The 14,603-nt window shown below is 43.8% G+C and overlaps 1 protein-coding gene across 8 annotated transcripts in view; it reads right to left on the bottom strand.

The window, feature by feature from the left end:
* The window catches only part of GBF1 (golgi brefeldin A resistant guanine nucleotide exchange factor 1), an 83,780-nt gene that overhangs the window by 14,385 nt on the left and 54,792 nt on the right, over window positions 1–14,603 (bottom strand). For all 8 annotated transcript variants that reach the window (XM_082223547.1, XM_082223542.1, XM_082223543.1 and 5 more), the window contains 14 exons: window positions 14,020–14,222; window positions 12,185–12,308; window positions 11,301–11,426; window positions 10,297–10,379; window positions 9,187–9,423; window positions 8,342–8,435; window positions 6,982–7,158; window positions 5,790–5,854; window positions 3,849–3,972; window positions 2,812–2,883; window positions 1,718–1,812; window positions 1,239–1,392; window positions 581–803; window positions 63–217 (listed from right to left, as the gene is read on the bottom strand). In XM_082223547.1, the coding sequence (XP_082079673.1) occupies window positions 63–217; window positions 581–803; window positions 1,239–1,392; window positions 1,718–1,812; window positions 2,812–2,883; window positions 3,849–3,972; window positions 5,790–5,854; window positions 6,982–7,158; window positions 8,342–8,435; window positions 9,187–9,423; window positions 10,297–10,379; window positions 11,301–11,426; window positions 12,185–12,308; window positions 14,020–14,222 (1,932 nt within the window). The remainder of the gene's footprint in view (window positions 1–62; window positions 218–580; window positions 804–1,238; window positions 1,393–1,717; window positions 1,813–2,811; window positions 2,884–3,848; window positions 3,973–5,789; window positions 5,855–6,981; window positions 7,159–8,341; window positions 8,436–9,186; window positions 9,424–10,296; window positions 10,380–11,300; window positions 11,427–12,184; window positions 12,309–14,019; window positions 14,223–14,603) is intronic.

The following is a 14,603-nucleotide window of genomic DNA, read 5'->3' as shown; positions in this document are numbered from 1 at the left end:
TACAGCCTGTTGCCTCAACGAAGACATGCATAAAGCAGGTGGAAGCCCTTGGTACTACTTACCACAAGCCAGCCGCTGTTCATCACATCCACATCAGTCACAGAACGATGCATTTTGCCTTGCTTGCTGTGATCTGCATACACCTCTGAATCAGAAGTGTAGCCACGATCTAGGCTGGCTTCATTTGGGTGATAGATCTCACTGTCTGACTGAGCCCCTTTAAATAAGCAAAACGGAGTGAGACAAAAGATGCAAGGGAATACCAATTTCATGGCAGCAAAGAGCTGTGCTAGTGGCAACTGTGTATGTCACTGCCAGTTCAGATCCCATCAGCATATATGTGAAATCAATATTTTTTTGGCCCTAACATGCATCATTTTACACCTGTTTACATCCAGTTGCATTTGCCATTTTACCACCCATTCACTCAGTTTGGAGAGGTCCTTTTGGAGCTCCTCAAAATCTATTTTTTGTTTTAACGATGCTGAGCAATTTAGTATCATCAGAAAATTTGGCCACCTCTCTGCTCACTCCTAACCTAGGACCAACAGACGGGGCCACTGCCAAGGACAAATCTTACCTGTGTCATTCTCTGCCCTTGCTGTTGCCTGCAGCGCTGGGGGTGGCTTGACTCCTGATCCAATGCATTCCAGGAGGCTAAAGAGCGTGTACCAGTCATCTCCAGAATGGATGTTGGCAGCATTGGTCTTGAGAAGTTCATGAAGACCATATGCAATCTGATGACTGGCCCTGTTCAGCATGCTGGGCTTCATCATGAGCAAGATACGCAAGGAGAGCAGCACCTGCTCAGAGAGAAGCAAAGGTGAGTATTAGAGTGTCAAGCTATCTCTACACCAGCTTCACTCTTGCATTTTGCTTTTACTCCCCGACCACAGTCTGTGTTATGTGAAAGGTCCTTTATCAACACAGGAGGATAAACTGGAGGACTTTTAGGTATTGGAGCTGTCTGTGTGTGTGCTCCTGACAATTTCCTTAGGAAAAAAAGTCCTTATGCAAACCTGGGGCTCTCCTGGGCTGCTTCCTCCCTCTTGCACAAGGCTGTCATTGTTTCGGTTATATAAGGACTAGTATTCACCTCTAAACTTCAGAAATAGAGGGAATGATGGGTATTCTGTGCTTCAGCCACAAAACTCAAGGAAGAAAGCCATCATTCCAGAGATACTATGAACAAGAGGTCCAACAATAAGAGCAGACCACTCCATAAAGCCCCCCTTTACCTGGGCACTGATCTCCTCTCTGCGCAAAAGACGGATTGCCAGCCGCAACAGCCCCACCACTGCCCTCTCAACTAAGAAGCAATACTCCACAGCATTAACACACAAGTGGTAGAGGTGGTCTCGCACTGCCTGCCATACAAAGGCTACACGGTCCCTAGAGAAAGAGGGAGAGAGGACATTATGACAACAAGACACATGCAAGCACAGCTTCAGAAGACCAGCAACCCAGTTGGGCATGTGCAAATACTTTTATATTCAGATTCACACCAAGAGGGAAGTCAGGTCCCTCGAGTCCACAACTAAATAGGTGCGGCAAGACTAAGAGAATATGTTCCCTGACCAGTACTGTATGAATACAAAGAAAGCTAAGGTAGTGTATGAGTTCAATATGAATCTATGCATAAAGCAACTATATGGAAGATCATAAAAAGAACAGTTCCAAGCTGGAATGCCTCTGATGGTGCATCTGTATGACTCACCTGTTCTCCAGCACAATCCTCAGAAGCATCTCCAAGCAGAAAGCACAATCTTCCTCATCATATGTTTCCTCATCAGGAGTCACAGAGATGAGAGCCTGAAGCAAGCAAATCATACCCAGACACATTTAGAGAATTATACGGAATGACAATTCCCCACAACAGAAGTCTACATATGCTCAATCTCTCCTCAAGGACTTCTTGCAGCAGCAATGGAAATGAAAAAGCAAGGAAGCTCATGTAGGCATAACACTGTACACACATCCTTTGAGGCACTGCTGCTATGAAGTAGCAGAACCACCAGTTCCTGTTCTGATGGATTTATATCTCTGGGGATGCAAAGCCAAAGCAATGGCTACAGATCTAAGGAGAACGCCCAACTGGGTTTTTTTTATCTGTCAGCTGCTCTTAGTTTTACTTATGGTGCCAATCCAAACAACTGGACTTCACTATTCAGCATGATATGCTAGACTTGTATCAAAGGAAGAAAATCTGGTTGCGTCTTTGGAATCCCACCCCCTTTTGCAGTCCCCCACCTCAGAATTTCCAAAGCAGCAGGCACTAAAAAAAATAACTTTTAATAGTAGAGCTGCAAAAATGCCAGAAAAGTCCAGGGAAAAGAATTATGCTGAACAAATTTAATAGGAAAAAAGGAGGCGGGGAAATAGATTAAAAGTAATCCAAGTTCACAACGAATTATTCAAATTATCTAAGTTACAAAATCAAACAAACCACTACAAGACTATGAAAAGGAGCTCCTAGGAGGTGCACATTTTTTCAAACTTTGATATGTCTGTCTATCAGGCTAAGCAGTGGAAAGAAACCCAACTGTTTGGAGTAACACTGTAAAACAACCTAGAGAAGGGTTCAGAGGCCTCTGCAACGGATGAACCTCTGGCTCATTAGTCTCACATGGAAACCTCCAACTCAGGAACGGAACTGGCCAAGTCTCCTGTGGGCAACGTGTGCCAACACAGCATGCAATACTTCCATGGTGTTTGGGCAAGATGGCTCCCTGTTGACTTGAGCACACAGTTCAAGATCATCCATGCAGTTCATATACACCAAACCTATATGGGACGCTTATTCACCCTCACCTTCATTAGCTCCTGCAGGGACTCCAGTTGCAGAAACTTGCTTTCAGTTATCAACTTCTCTGGGTCACATTGCTATAGAGGAGAAAGTGGAAAAAGGATGTGCTTTAGGAAGAAAACAAGGCCAAACGGTGCCAGTGATCTCTCTTGGAACTTACAAAGTACAAAAAGGCGGAGGAGGAAGTGTCCTTGAGCAGATCCAGAATTAACTGCCCTGCCACCAAGTCCCCCACACCAGTTAAGGGGAAGGGCCTTTCATTTGAACCCAGCACCATTTTTTATGGAAATTAAGACATAAAAGGACACTCAGGTTGAGGTGCACCAAACTTTTTTTTTAATGGCTCAATAAAGCTTCAATATTTATATTTTTAAAAACCATCATACTGACCAACAGAACCCTAGTTCAGTGTTGAGGCATCAGAACTTTAAGCAAGCTCTTTGGGTTTTTCTATCTGCCGTGAATCACAATACTGACAAGAGGAGAGGGAGAAACACCCACAGCTCACAAAGGGCAGCAGGGAGCTCATTTTACTGTATGTCTAAATGGCAAAATGACTTTTTTGTCATGAAGGGCATAAACATTAAAAAGCCTCCCCAGAGGACCCTGAAGGGCATGTGGCAACCAGAGCGACTGTACGCACTGTGATTGGGGAGAAAAATGAGGCGTTTATTCCTATAGAATCACACCCATCAGTTTGAAACCAGGGCAAGGCATGGGAACAAAACTCAGCCAAGTAACTTTGAGCAAGTTATTCTCTCTCAGCCTAACTACAACTTTCGGCTCTTCGGAGGGAGAACAGGATACTGCTCCAGCTGCTATAATGAATAAATGGTTCCTTGGAGAGAATGCACTACCCCAGATAAACTTACATTATGCTAACTATGTGGGCACACAGAAGTTGCATTTAATTCTCATCATGTGCTATAAGAAGAGGGCCTGTTCAAACAAGAGCTGTCTAAGTGCGGTTCTGGCAGGTGGGCAGGCAAAGCCCGCTGCCCTCCTGTATATGTGCCCTCCCAGCTTGCTGACCAGGAATTACCTTTATACACTCCAGGGCCATTCTCTTTGCCTCCTGGTTCTCCGTAGATGGCCCCCTCATACCAGATTGTTCTGTGCCACTGAGTGTCAGCCAACTAACGAAACTCAGCATTGTGGACTCGCCACTAGAAGAAAAAAGTACATTTGGTCATATCAAGGGCATACGGATATACGGTATCATATCTTATATCTACATAACAATTCAAGATTTTGATTGCCTATGCTTATGTCGCCAAAACTGCACCACCTGTGCAGAAGCACTCCATTTTGTTGTGGGATCACACCTGTTCTACTCCACTTCTGTTCTTCGGGGGAAAGTGCCTGTGCTTATGTAGCCAATACGACAACACCAACACACACAAGATTCCTGGTAACCCCAAAAGTTTGCAGAAGTGGGGGAAAAAATATATCTTCATGCAGGGGAACCAAGTGGTGGAACACATCCCCAACAAAAGAAACAGCCCAATGAGGTCTGTGCATGCTCAGAGGGCACCAAATGCTAACTGACAGTAGTCAAACAGCACCATCCGCACTCAACAGAGAGGTACCAGAAGACTTAGGGGAAATAATGACTAGACTATTAAGGGAAAATCTAAAGATGGGGGGGTGGGGAGGATAGAATAGAGTATCCCGAAATAGGGCATGACTGTGCTGGCTGGCTGGTGGAACAGGGGCGTGTCACATTACAATATTTTGTTACAGATCCTACTTGTGTTCTCTTTTTTTAAAATAATTTTTATTAACCGGCCAATCAAATCAAATTAAATCACATCACATAAGTTCCGAATTACAAAGCCGAATTTTAAATTTTGTTGGGGGGACCCATATTTCAAGATCCAAAGGGGGATTCTGATCATCTTCTTGCTACTGCATTAATGTCCAAATCAGACCAAATCAGTCCAAACAGAGTTCATAATTCTATCCAGTCTTATCTTGCTGTTTCCACATCACATCTTGTTCATATATTTTCTCTTTTTTCTTTATGATCTCTTTTGATAGTCTCCTTAAGCCAATAAACACCAATATTAATCCTGTGTGAATTTTTCTGTTCTTCCAATCCTCAAATTGAAATGGTTTCCATATATCATCACCTTCATAGATAACATCACTCTTTCCATCATTATCTCGTAAAACTGTCGCTCTTAAGTCCCTCTGAGGAGTTTCACCCACAATATAAAAGCAGCTCTATTTCTCTATTTCTCCTCCCAGATTCAAGACCTCCGACAGAACTTCCCAATATGGCGACGGCATTTTTAACTGCATCATTCCAGAGCTCTTGTACATTCCACGCTCTTCTCAAAACATGCCTTGGTTCGAAAGTTTGTCTCCACAGTCTTCAATCCACAGCTTAAGTCCTTAAAACGACATTTCTGACTCGTGAGGGGAGGGGATTCTTGTTAAATCACAGAAGGAAAGAAAGGAAAGTTTTTTCCCCCTCCCCCATCAGTCATTTGCCATACCGTATCTTGGCGTATCTTCTCATGATTTATTCTTGTCTTGTTTTATCAGAGATCTCTTCTGTTAGCAGTATTTACTCCCCCTCCTTCCTTGAAATATGTGCAATTAGCTTCATTCAAATTGTTTCTTTTGAAGTTCTTGCAGCTAGTGGCGCGGATCAGGGACGGCGTCCAGGAGTGCCGGAATCCCACAGGAGGGCTTTGTGCCTAGTGCCCCCACCCCCACAAATTCGGGGGTGGTGTAGGGCACAGCAGGCAAGGGCTGTCCCCCCCACCATCCTGGGGGGGGTTAAGGAGGCTAATTACCCCCATCATAGCCTCCAAATTACCTCGTGTGGGTCAGAGAGATGTTATTGTCAGCCATCTTCCGATGCGCCCCCTAGTGGCCCCCACCTACTTGTGTTCTCTAGCACCTGATAGCTTATACCTGGCATCAGAAGAGCATATTTGCCTGCCAATGTGTAAACACTCTCCAGACTACTCACCGGTTGGAAGGTGTCTCTTCGCGTTGCAGAGAGATCTTGCCATTGGGATCTACAAAGTCTTCAACCTGGAAATTAAGCCAATACATCATGTGTATTACCCAAACCAAGGGTTTAATTTGGTCCTTTGGGTTCACAACTCCCTCTTCCCTTCTCAAATTGACGCTCTCATTGGAGCATCCCTGTTTAGCACAACAAACCATGGGCCGCTGTAGGTAAAAGGATTGCCCCTTGGAAAGCAGTGCCTCTTGGAAGTGAGCTACATCAAGTCTGATTACTATTCAGAGATACTGCACACTTTAGGTGATGTTAATTAACTCCCATGCTGCTTGATTAACTTTGGGTACTTTGAATTAAAGAACCTTTCTATTTCTGGTCTCCTACAAGAAATGTCTACCCTACCATGAATCATCATCACTGGTTCTAGGGAAGGCACTATTTGCCTGTTTATGGGTTTTAATGGCTATTGCACTGTCTATAGAGTAAACAAAGAGGAAGGAGAAGGGTCATATCGCAGTTTCTTTAACAGGAATGAGAGTTCCATAATGTTAGGCAATTTTAGTAGCATAAACCGGTTACAAGTATAAGGATTTATTAGTCACATTTTAAGGATTTTTAGTCACATATTTTCAAATAATATGTCCTATTTTGTGCTTTTCCCCATCTCACATAGTCCGATTTTTAAAATATATTCTTCTCAATTTAGAAGTTCTGGCCCAACAGGATTCTGCTCTAGACCACTTCTACCATCCATATGAAAAAATCATAATTAAGTGCAGTTATCTCTCCAGTAATCAAATCCACAAGCATATAACATCCACATCATCTCTGTTACATCTCTAGCATTAACAATAAGTTATTTTGGTTCTATACATGTGCTACATGCCAATAGTGCAGCACCTAAGAACAGAGATTCGTGAACACATGGAACTGCTTATCCCAAGTAGGACCATTTAGTCTTTCCTAAGCCCTGCTAGCAAGCATTCTTTATTCATCTGGAGATGCCAGGTTTTAACTCTGGCATCTTCTGCAAGGAATGCGCCACTACTGAACTATAACCCCTCATCAATCTATTACTGATAATAAAGTTTTAAAGAGATTTTTATCCTTTATTTCATCCTATTATTGTTTCGACAACCCATATACGTCCCATACGCTGTCAACCCAATTGGCCCGGCATCTGCCATCAATTTACCTCCACCATGGTCTTTGGCAACAGCTCTGCTCTGAAAAGTTGTAGCATGGCCTCCATTATGTTTTTCCAGCCCTCTCGCAAAATGTCACCATGGCGATGAGCCAAATGGAACACAGTCTTTGCCGCAATATGAGCTTTGGGATTGCTTCCAAAAACTGTAGGCAGATTCTCAATGGACTGCAGGAGAAATGGTAAAGAGAAGTCAGGGGTGAGTGGGGAGAAGCTCACCACAAACCAGTCAGGCCATTCAGTGGAACGTCATCAACAGGCTGATCACAACGCTAGCTGAGACCCTTCCTGGAGGACTTTGCACCATAATTCATGCTTCTGTAATTTCACAGATTGCCTACTGTAATGTGCTTTATGTGGAACAGCTCTTTAAAACAAACTGAAATCTTCAGCTCAGGAATTCGCCTCCATAAGAAAACAACCTGCTCCAGGATGGCTTCCTGTCAGGCTTCCTTTACAATTGTCAATTTCACAGACGGTCTATCACCTATGTAAATCAGGGTGATCTGATTCCACTGGAACTTGAGCAGAGCCTTTACCTTTATTGAACTATCAATTCTCTATGATCATACCAGGATGAATGTTAAGATATGTGAAGCAGGATGTTCCCAATGGCTGTACAGTGGTACCTCGGGTTAAGTACTTAATTCGTTCCGGAGGTCCATTCTTAACCTGAAACTGTTCTTAACCTGAAGCACCACTTTAGCTAATGGGGCCTCCTGCTGCTGCTGTGCCGCTGGAGAATGATTTCTGTTCTCATCCTGAAGCAAAGTTCTTAACCCAAGGTACTATTTCTAGGTTAGCAGAGTCTGTAACCTGAAGCGTATGTAACCTGAAGCGTATATAACCCAAGGTACCACTGTACTAGAAGTAAGAAACTTTCTCTATGGAATGGCTCAGAAGGCATCAGGGATTTTGGCTTTCCCCCCTAGCTGCCCTTCATGCTTGAAATGGCCTTCCATGCAAACACCTTCTTTATTTCTTTTAAGTCACTCCCAGAATGGGGAACCTCCAGGGGTTCCAATTTGGTTCACCAAGCCATTTAAAAAAAAGGCCTAACAGTCAGCTGACATCACCCTAAGGGCAAGTAATGTCAGCCGATGGGGAGGGGTTCAGCTGTGGGGAACAGGCATATACAGTTGTTCCCTGCAGAAAGCAGGATTCAATCCTCCATTCCCCCACTCATCAGCTGATATGTGGGATGGGGGCTGCTGTAGGGAACTCCCACACACAGCTCAACCCTGCAGAAAGCAGGTGTTAACTCCCCTAAACACACCATCAGCTGATGAGTATTAACCATGGTTCCGTTTAGAATCAGTCTCACACCATCTCCTTTCATTTGCAGACTCACCTCACTGCTAAGAGCTGTGAACTTGCAGAGAGAAATTATGAGGTTGTCAAAAACATCACTGAGGCCATAATGGGCAGAAATCATGGCACATTTTCTGAAAAAGACAAACCACAGCAATGTAAGAGGAAACACACAGTGCATTTTCTGTAGGAGCTCTAGGGTCCTCATACCACCCTTCAGTGGAAAACTTGCATCGAATTTGATAATTCCATTCTAGCTGGCAACATTCAAATGACAAATTTTGTGCTTGTGTGTTTTAATGATGGCACTCAAATTTCAAAAGCTCAGGATATGATAGAACTTAATTGTGAATTAAATGAGGCAGAAACCACAGTGGTAATACAGCTCAATGGCAAGTAGGATAAGCGTTTCTGTCTGCCAGTAGACACTTTTAAAAATGGCTGTGCAGAAATTCATATTCCACTCTTGCCTACCCATGAATAGATATTCAGTAGGCTTAAGCAATATATGCTTCACTCGTTTACTAGACAGTGCCAGCTAATTTTCCCTGGATGCAAAAAGCTTTAATCTAAGTAGAAGAAGAGTTTGGATTTGATATCCCGCCTTTCACTCCCTTTAAGGAGTCTCAAAGCAGCTAACATTCTCCTTTCCCTTCCTCGCCCACAACAAACACTCTGTGAGGTGAGTGGGGCTGAGAGACTTCAAAGAAGTGTGACTAGCCCAAGGTCACCCAGCAGCTGCATGTGGAGGAGCGAAGACACGAACCCGGTTCCCCAGATTATGAGACTACCGCTCTTAACCACTACACCACACTGGCTCTCAAGTAAAAACAATTTATATATATACAAAACGAGTCTCTGCTGGATGTTGTGAAGGAGCATTACCTGAAACCAGAGATGGCCTTCTGAATGATCGTTTCATCCAGGCTCTTGTCAAAAACATAGGACAGAGCTGCCACAGTGGGCCCCCAGGTCATGGCAAAGAGGTCATGATCATAGCTTCCACGTGGGACATGCAGAAAGATTCCTTCATCGGTGACTCCACGATGCAGCAGCACACTCCACACGTAGTTTTCCTTTACTAGGCCTGTCTGCTCCTCTGGCATCACAATCTCTTCATTTCTACCCAAGATGAGGACAGAAATATTGTGCTTACATATTCTGCATCAATGCACAATTGGTGGTACCCAACATGATGCACTGTGTGTGTCTTATTTACAACAAGATGAATGAGCTGGGGAAAGAAGGGTAGAAAAGGCTGGCCTAACATCAACCAGGGGCAGGTGTGGGGAACCTGTGGCCCTCCAGATGTGGCTGAACTACAACTCCCATTGTTGTTGCTGTTTAGTCGTTTAGTCATGTCCGACTCTTCATAACCCCATGGACCAGAGCACGCCAGGCACTCCTGTCTTCCACTGCCTCCCACAGTTTGGTCAAACTCATGCTGGTAGCTTCGAGAACACTATCCAACCATCTTGTCCTCTGTCGTCCCCTTCTCCTTGTGCCCTCCATCTTTCCCAACATCAGGGTCTTTTCCAGGGAGTCTTCTCTTCTCATGAGGTGGCCAAAGTATTGGAGCTTCAGCTTCAGGTTCTGTCCTTCCAGTGAGCACTCAGGGCTGATTTCCTTAAGAATGGAGAGGTTTGATCTTCTTGCAGTCCATGGGACTCTCAAGAGTCTCCTCCAGCACCAGAATTCAAAAGCATCAATTCTTCAGCGATCAGCCTTCTTTATGGTCCAGCTCTCACTTCCATACATCACTACTGGGAAATCCATAGCTTTAACTATACGGACCTTTGTTGGCAAGGTGATGTCTCTGCTTTTTAAGATGCTGTCTAGGTTTGTCATTGCCAACTCCCATTAGCCTCAGCAAGTATATGATGGGAGTGGTAGTTCAGCAACATCTGAAGATCCAAAGGTTCCCCACACCAGAAGTGAGTGTGTGTGGAACTGATAACTCCCTCCCTCTCCAAGGGGAAACGCCAAAACACTTACTTGATGGCATGGTACATGTCCTCCAGCATGTCCTGCTCAAAGTCTTTGCCTCCATTTACCCCTTTCAGATTTTTTCGGAATTCCTGTTAAGCAGTATCAACAGAAAGCAGAATATTATGTTGTGATCGCCGCCTTGAAACACACATCACAACTACTTTAACATGTTGCTAGGTACTGGCGCACAAAATGTCACTAACAAATTGATTCCTATGGTGTATCCCAAATCAATTTACAACGTAATAAAGTATATATAAAACAAGCTGCAGAAAGAAAAACAATCTAAAGCAGGCATAGGCAAACTCGACCCTCCAGATGTTTTGGGACTACAACTCCCATGATCCCTAGCTAACAGGACCAGTGGTCAGGGGTGATGGGAATTGTAGTCCCAAAACATCTGGAGGGCCGAGTTTGTCTATGCCTGATCTAAAGAAAAGCAATTATGTATCTGCATAACTGTTTGGAAAAACAACATCATCACATACATGAAATCCATTCAAATCCAATGCATAAACAAATTGGAACAAAGATCTCCACTTAGAAAGCTTATTGCAAGAGGAATGTCATTAACAGGCACCAATATACAACAGGGAAGGTGCCTGTCCCTTATACAATGAGAGGGAATTTTAGAAGGTAGCTGCTACTACACTAAAATCCCAAGCCAGCTTTCTCTTGACAGGATGGTATCTGCAAAATCTTTCCTGCAAAACACAGCACCTTGTGGGTATATAGGGGATCAAAACATATTTTAGGTACACTTGAATTATCACTTATCAATATATTCAACTGTTGGCAATTTGCAGGAAAGTTTTAGTATGATGTACGGCAACAACGTGCCTTCTGAAAGGCCGCTGGAGAGCTATTTTACTATTACGCTTTAAAATACTACAAGTCAAAGAGGAAGAAAGGAGAGCAAGCATGCTGGTGGAGAAAGAGGAGACCTCAGTGATGTGATAGTCAGCAAAAACATCTAGATATGCAGGGTGTGTGAAGACATCAGAGCTCACCTCTAAAGTCATAGGTACACTCTGCTTGCGAACATTATGATTATGTTGGTCAGTATTCAGCATGATAACGGCATAGGCAAGGGCAAAGCAAGCATCACTATTGGCAAACGGAGACCCATTCGCTTTCTGAAATGTAAAATGACAATACAAATTGGACACATTACAATCTAAATGCAACACTTAATTCCTATTTATGTCGTTTCTAGCATCCGGATGGCAAGTGTTATGTTGCCCCAGACTGTCTTTTTCATATTATTTTTATTAAGTATCCAAAAATATTTCAAAGCATTTATCATTATATACATTTCTTTTAACATCCGAAGTTTCTTCTTGACGTCCCACCTCTCCTTTCCTGATGCTTGTTTTTTACTTCTTTTTATTAGCTATTTTATAACACATATATTTTTATTATCTAAACCCCGCTACCATTAAATCTTCCAGTAATCCACTGCTTATATTTCAAATCCTGCCAGTGACTTCACATATGGGTGATAATTTGATAGAAAAACCATCAGTGGTCTCCATTCTTCCTTAAACACTTTGTCATTATGCCCTCTTAATTTGGCAGTTAACTTCACCATTTCAGTATAGTCCATCACCTCAGACGTTCTTGTTACATACATTCACTTTTGTTTCAGCTTGTCACTTGCTGCCAGTTTTTTATTTTTGTTGTTAAGTTGCTTTGAGGCTCCTTTGTTGCAAAAAGCAAAGAATAAATTGAACTAGTGACAACAACAACATCTCTCAGGCGTAATATTCAAGCTCACTGCGCTATGAGGTAGAACGAACACATCCTGACTGAAATCAGTAATTTCTTCCCATGCTGACCAACTGCCGCAGAGAAGACTGGAGAAGTGTTGCTTCTCGACAATTTCAGAACTTACGCGCCAATGTTCTGTAAAGACTTCCAACAGCCTATGGATTACGGGAGCCTCTCCTGGCAACCTGAAAGCTTCTAAATAGAGTCGCAGGGCTTCGTCTAATCGCAAGCCTTGAAAACCGAAAGTCCTGAAACACAAGCAGCAAAAGTGGCTTGAAGAAAGTAGCTTGCAAGCAGTCACATACCCCAAAATCTTTAAGGGTCAAAATACAGAAAAGATTTCCAAACTATGACTTGACAGTAAGGAGTTCAATTTCTCTAGGCTTTGGGTTTTTTCTGTTTTAATGTACAGTCTACAATGATGCTATGGGACACGGGTGGCGCTGTGGGTTAAACCACAGAGCCTAGGACTTGCCGGTCAGAAGGTTGGCGGTTCGAATCCCCACAACGAGGTGACCTCCCATTGCTCGGTCCCTGCTCCTGCCAACCTAGCAGTTCGAAAGCACCTCAAAGTGCAAGTAGATAAATAGGTACCGCTCCAGCGGGAAGGTAAACGGCGTTTCCGTGCGCTGCTCTGGTTCGCCAGAAGCGGCTTAGTCATGCTGGCCACATGACCTGGAAGCTGTACGCCGGCTCCCTTGGCCAATAAAGCGAGATGAGCGCCGCAACCCCAGAGTCGGTCACGACTGGACCTAATGGTCAGGGGTCCCTTTACCTATAATGATGCTAAACATCCTGGCAAAGGAAAGGAGATGAGGATAGCATTGCTTTGCATGGCAGAGGAGCTCAACCATGCCATAAGGCTCAGCCAACCTCGGATGCTCTTGCTGAAAGCTATTTTCTCTCACTTTTGTCTAAGAGTCAGCATTTTTTCTTTTTCATTTGTATTTATTTATCAAATGATTCCAGGATGGGTTACAAAAATACAGGGTAGAATCCAATGTTGTGCTCTGCATGTCAGCAGAAGCATTTCTGTTTGTCAGACAGAATGAGCCCCCTCATCCTCCCCCTGTACACTGTTCTGGAGATTCTCCTGACCCTCCAGAGAAGATTGGGGGGGGTTGCAGAGGATGCACAAGAGGAAGGGGGGAAGCAGCATTGCACTAGCAGGAGCCCTTGCACTGATTTCTGCTAGTGTGTTGGGTTAGCTTAATCCAGGCCATAATCATTAAATTATCGTATTTTTCGCCCTATAGGACACACTTTTCCCCCTCCAAAAATGAAGGGGAAATGTGTGTGCGTCCTATGGGGCGAATGCAAGCTATTGCTGAAGCCTGGGGATCGAGAGGGGTCGGTGCGCACCGACCCCTCTCGCTCTCCAGGCTTCAGGAGAGCTCCACCGCCAGCCCCAAAAGCTCGGGGGACAGCGGGGAGGCGCAGCGCACCTTTCCCGCTGTCTCCCGACCTGGTTTGGAGGCTGGCGGTGGGGAGAAGCGGCTTAGCTTCGCGCAGCTCTCTGCAAGCCGTGGGAGCCCGGCCTGGGCTCCCACGGCTTACGGAGAGCTGCATGTTCTGGGGGCTGGGGTCGGGGGAAGCTCGGGCTGGGGGGGAAATAATTTTTCCCCCTTTATTTCCCCCCCCCAAAAAAAATTAGGTGCGTCCTATGGGCCGGTGCGTCCTATAGGATGAAAAATTACAATGCAAAATAAAAATCATGAAATAAAAATCACTAATTATGAAGTTAAAACAACAACAACACAGCACCACAGAATGTATTGTAATTAAGTTTATTAAAATCAAGGTCCTTTAAAAACAGGCTACCTCTATGGTGGTTAGAGCAAAGGGTTTCATGCAGTGCAGAATGCAGAAGATCCAGAACACCAGGGAAGGTGAATTTTCCCATGCCAGGACTTTCTAACCGGTTTCCTGTTTATGACCAATCCAAACATTTCTACTCACCCCACAAAACTTTCCAGCAAGTCTACGTTCTTCCGGTCGCTCACAAATTCTCCAATCATTTTCTTGTCCAGTCGAGGATTCTCCCTCAGCCACTTTGCTACCTCATTATTATCCATGGGGGTAGCCAAGAGGTTTTTCTCCTGAAGAAACTGTATCCCTTTCTTTGGCTTTTGATTGAACAGCTCTGAACCACTTATCAAGAGCTAGAAAAAGTCAAAACAATATAATTAACAGAAGACATCCTACATAGTCCTCCATAGTTAATATTATCCTAATAACCAATTTGTGTCATATCTTCAATAACCTATTTCCTTTAGGTTTTTATATTTGCATTTTATGTTCTGACTAAAGTCCTCTGTGATGCAACACATTCATAATAAGCAACTTTTAAAATGTGCTCTTTGTCATAAAAGCCTGTTTCAGTATTTTCAAATAGTATTTCTCTTTTCTTTTTGGCGGTAAGGTCGAATGTTGAAAATGTTGAAAACAAGAGTCTAATTGTTTTCATCTGACACTATCCACATAAAATGTTGCAGCAGGATGATAACTTTGTTTTGCTCTAGGAATAATTCAGAACAAGGTGT

This window comes from Podarcis vaucheri, assembly GCF_965113315.1.
Source record: "Podarcis vaucheri genome assembly, chromosome: 5".
Lineage (NCBI taxonomy): Eukaryota > Metazoa > Chordata > Lepidosauria > Squamata > Lacertidae > Podarcis > Podarcis vaucheri.
The sequence above is the reverse complement of the archived record's forward strand: the minus strand, read 5'-3'. Positions and strand labels throughout refer to the sequence as shown.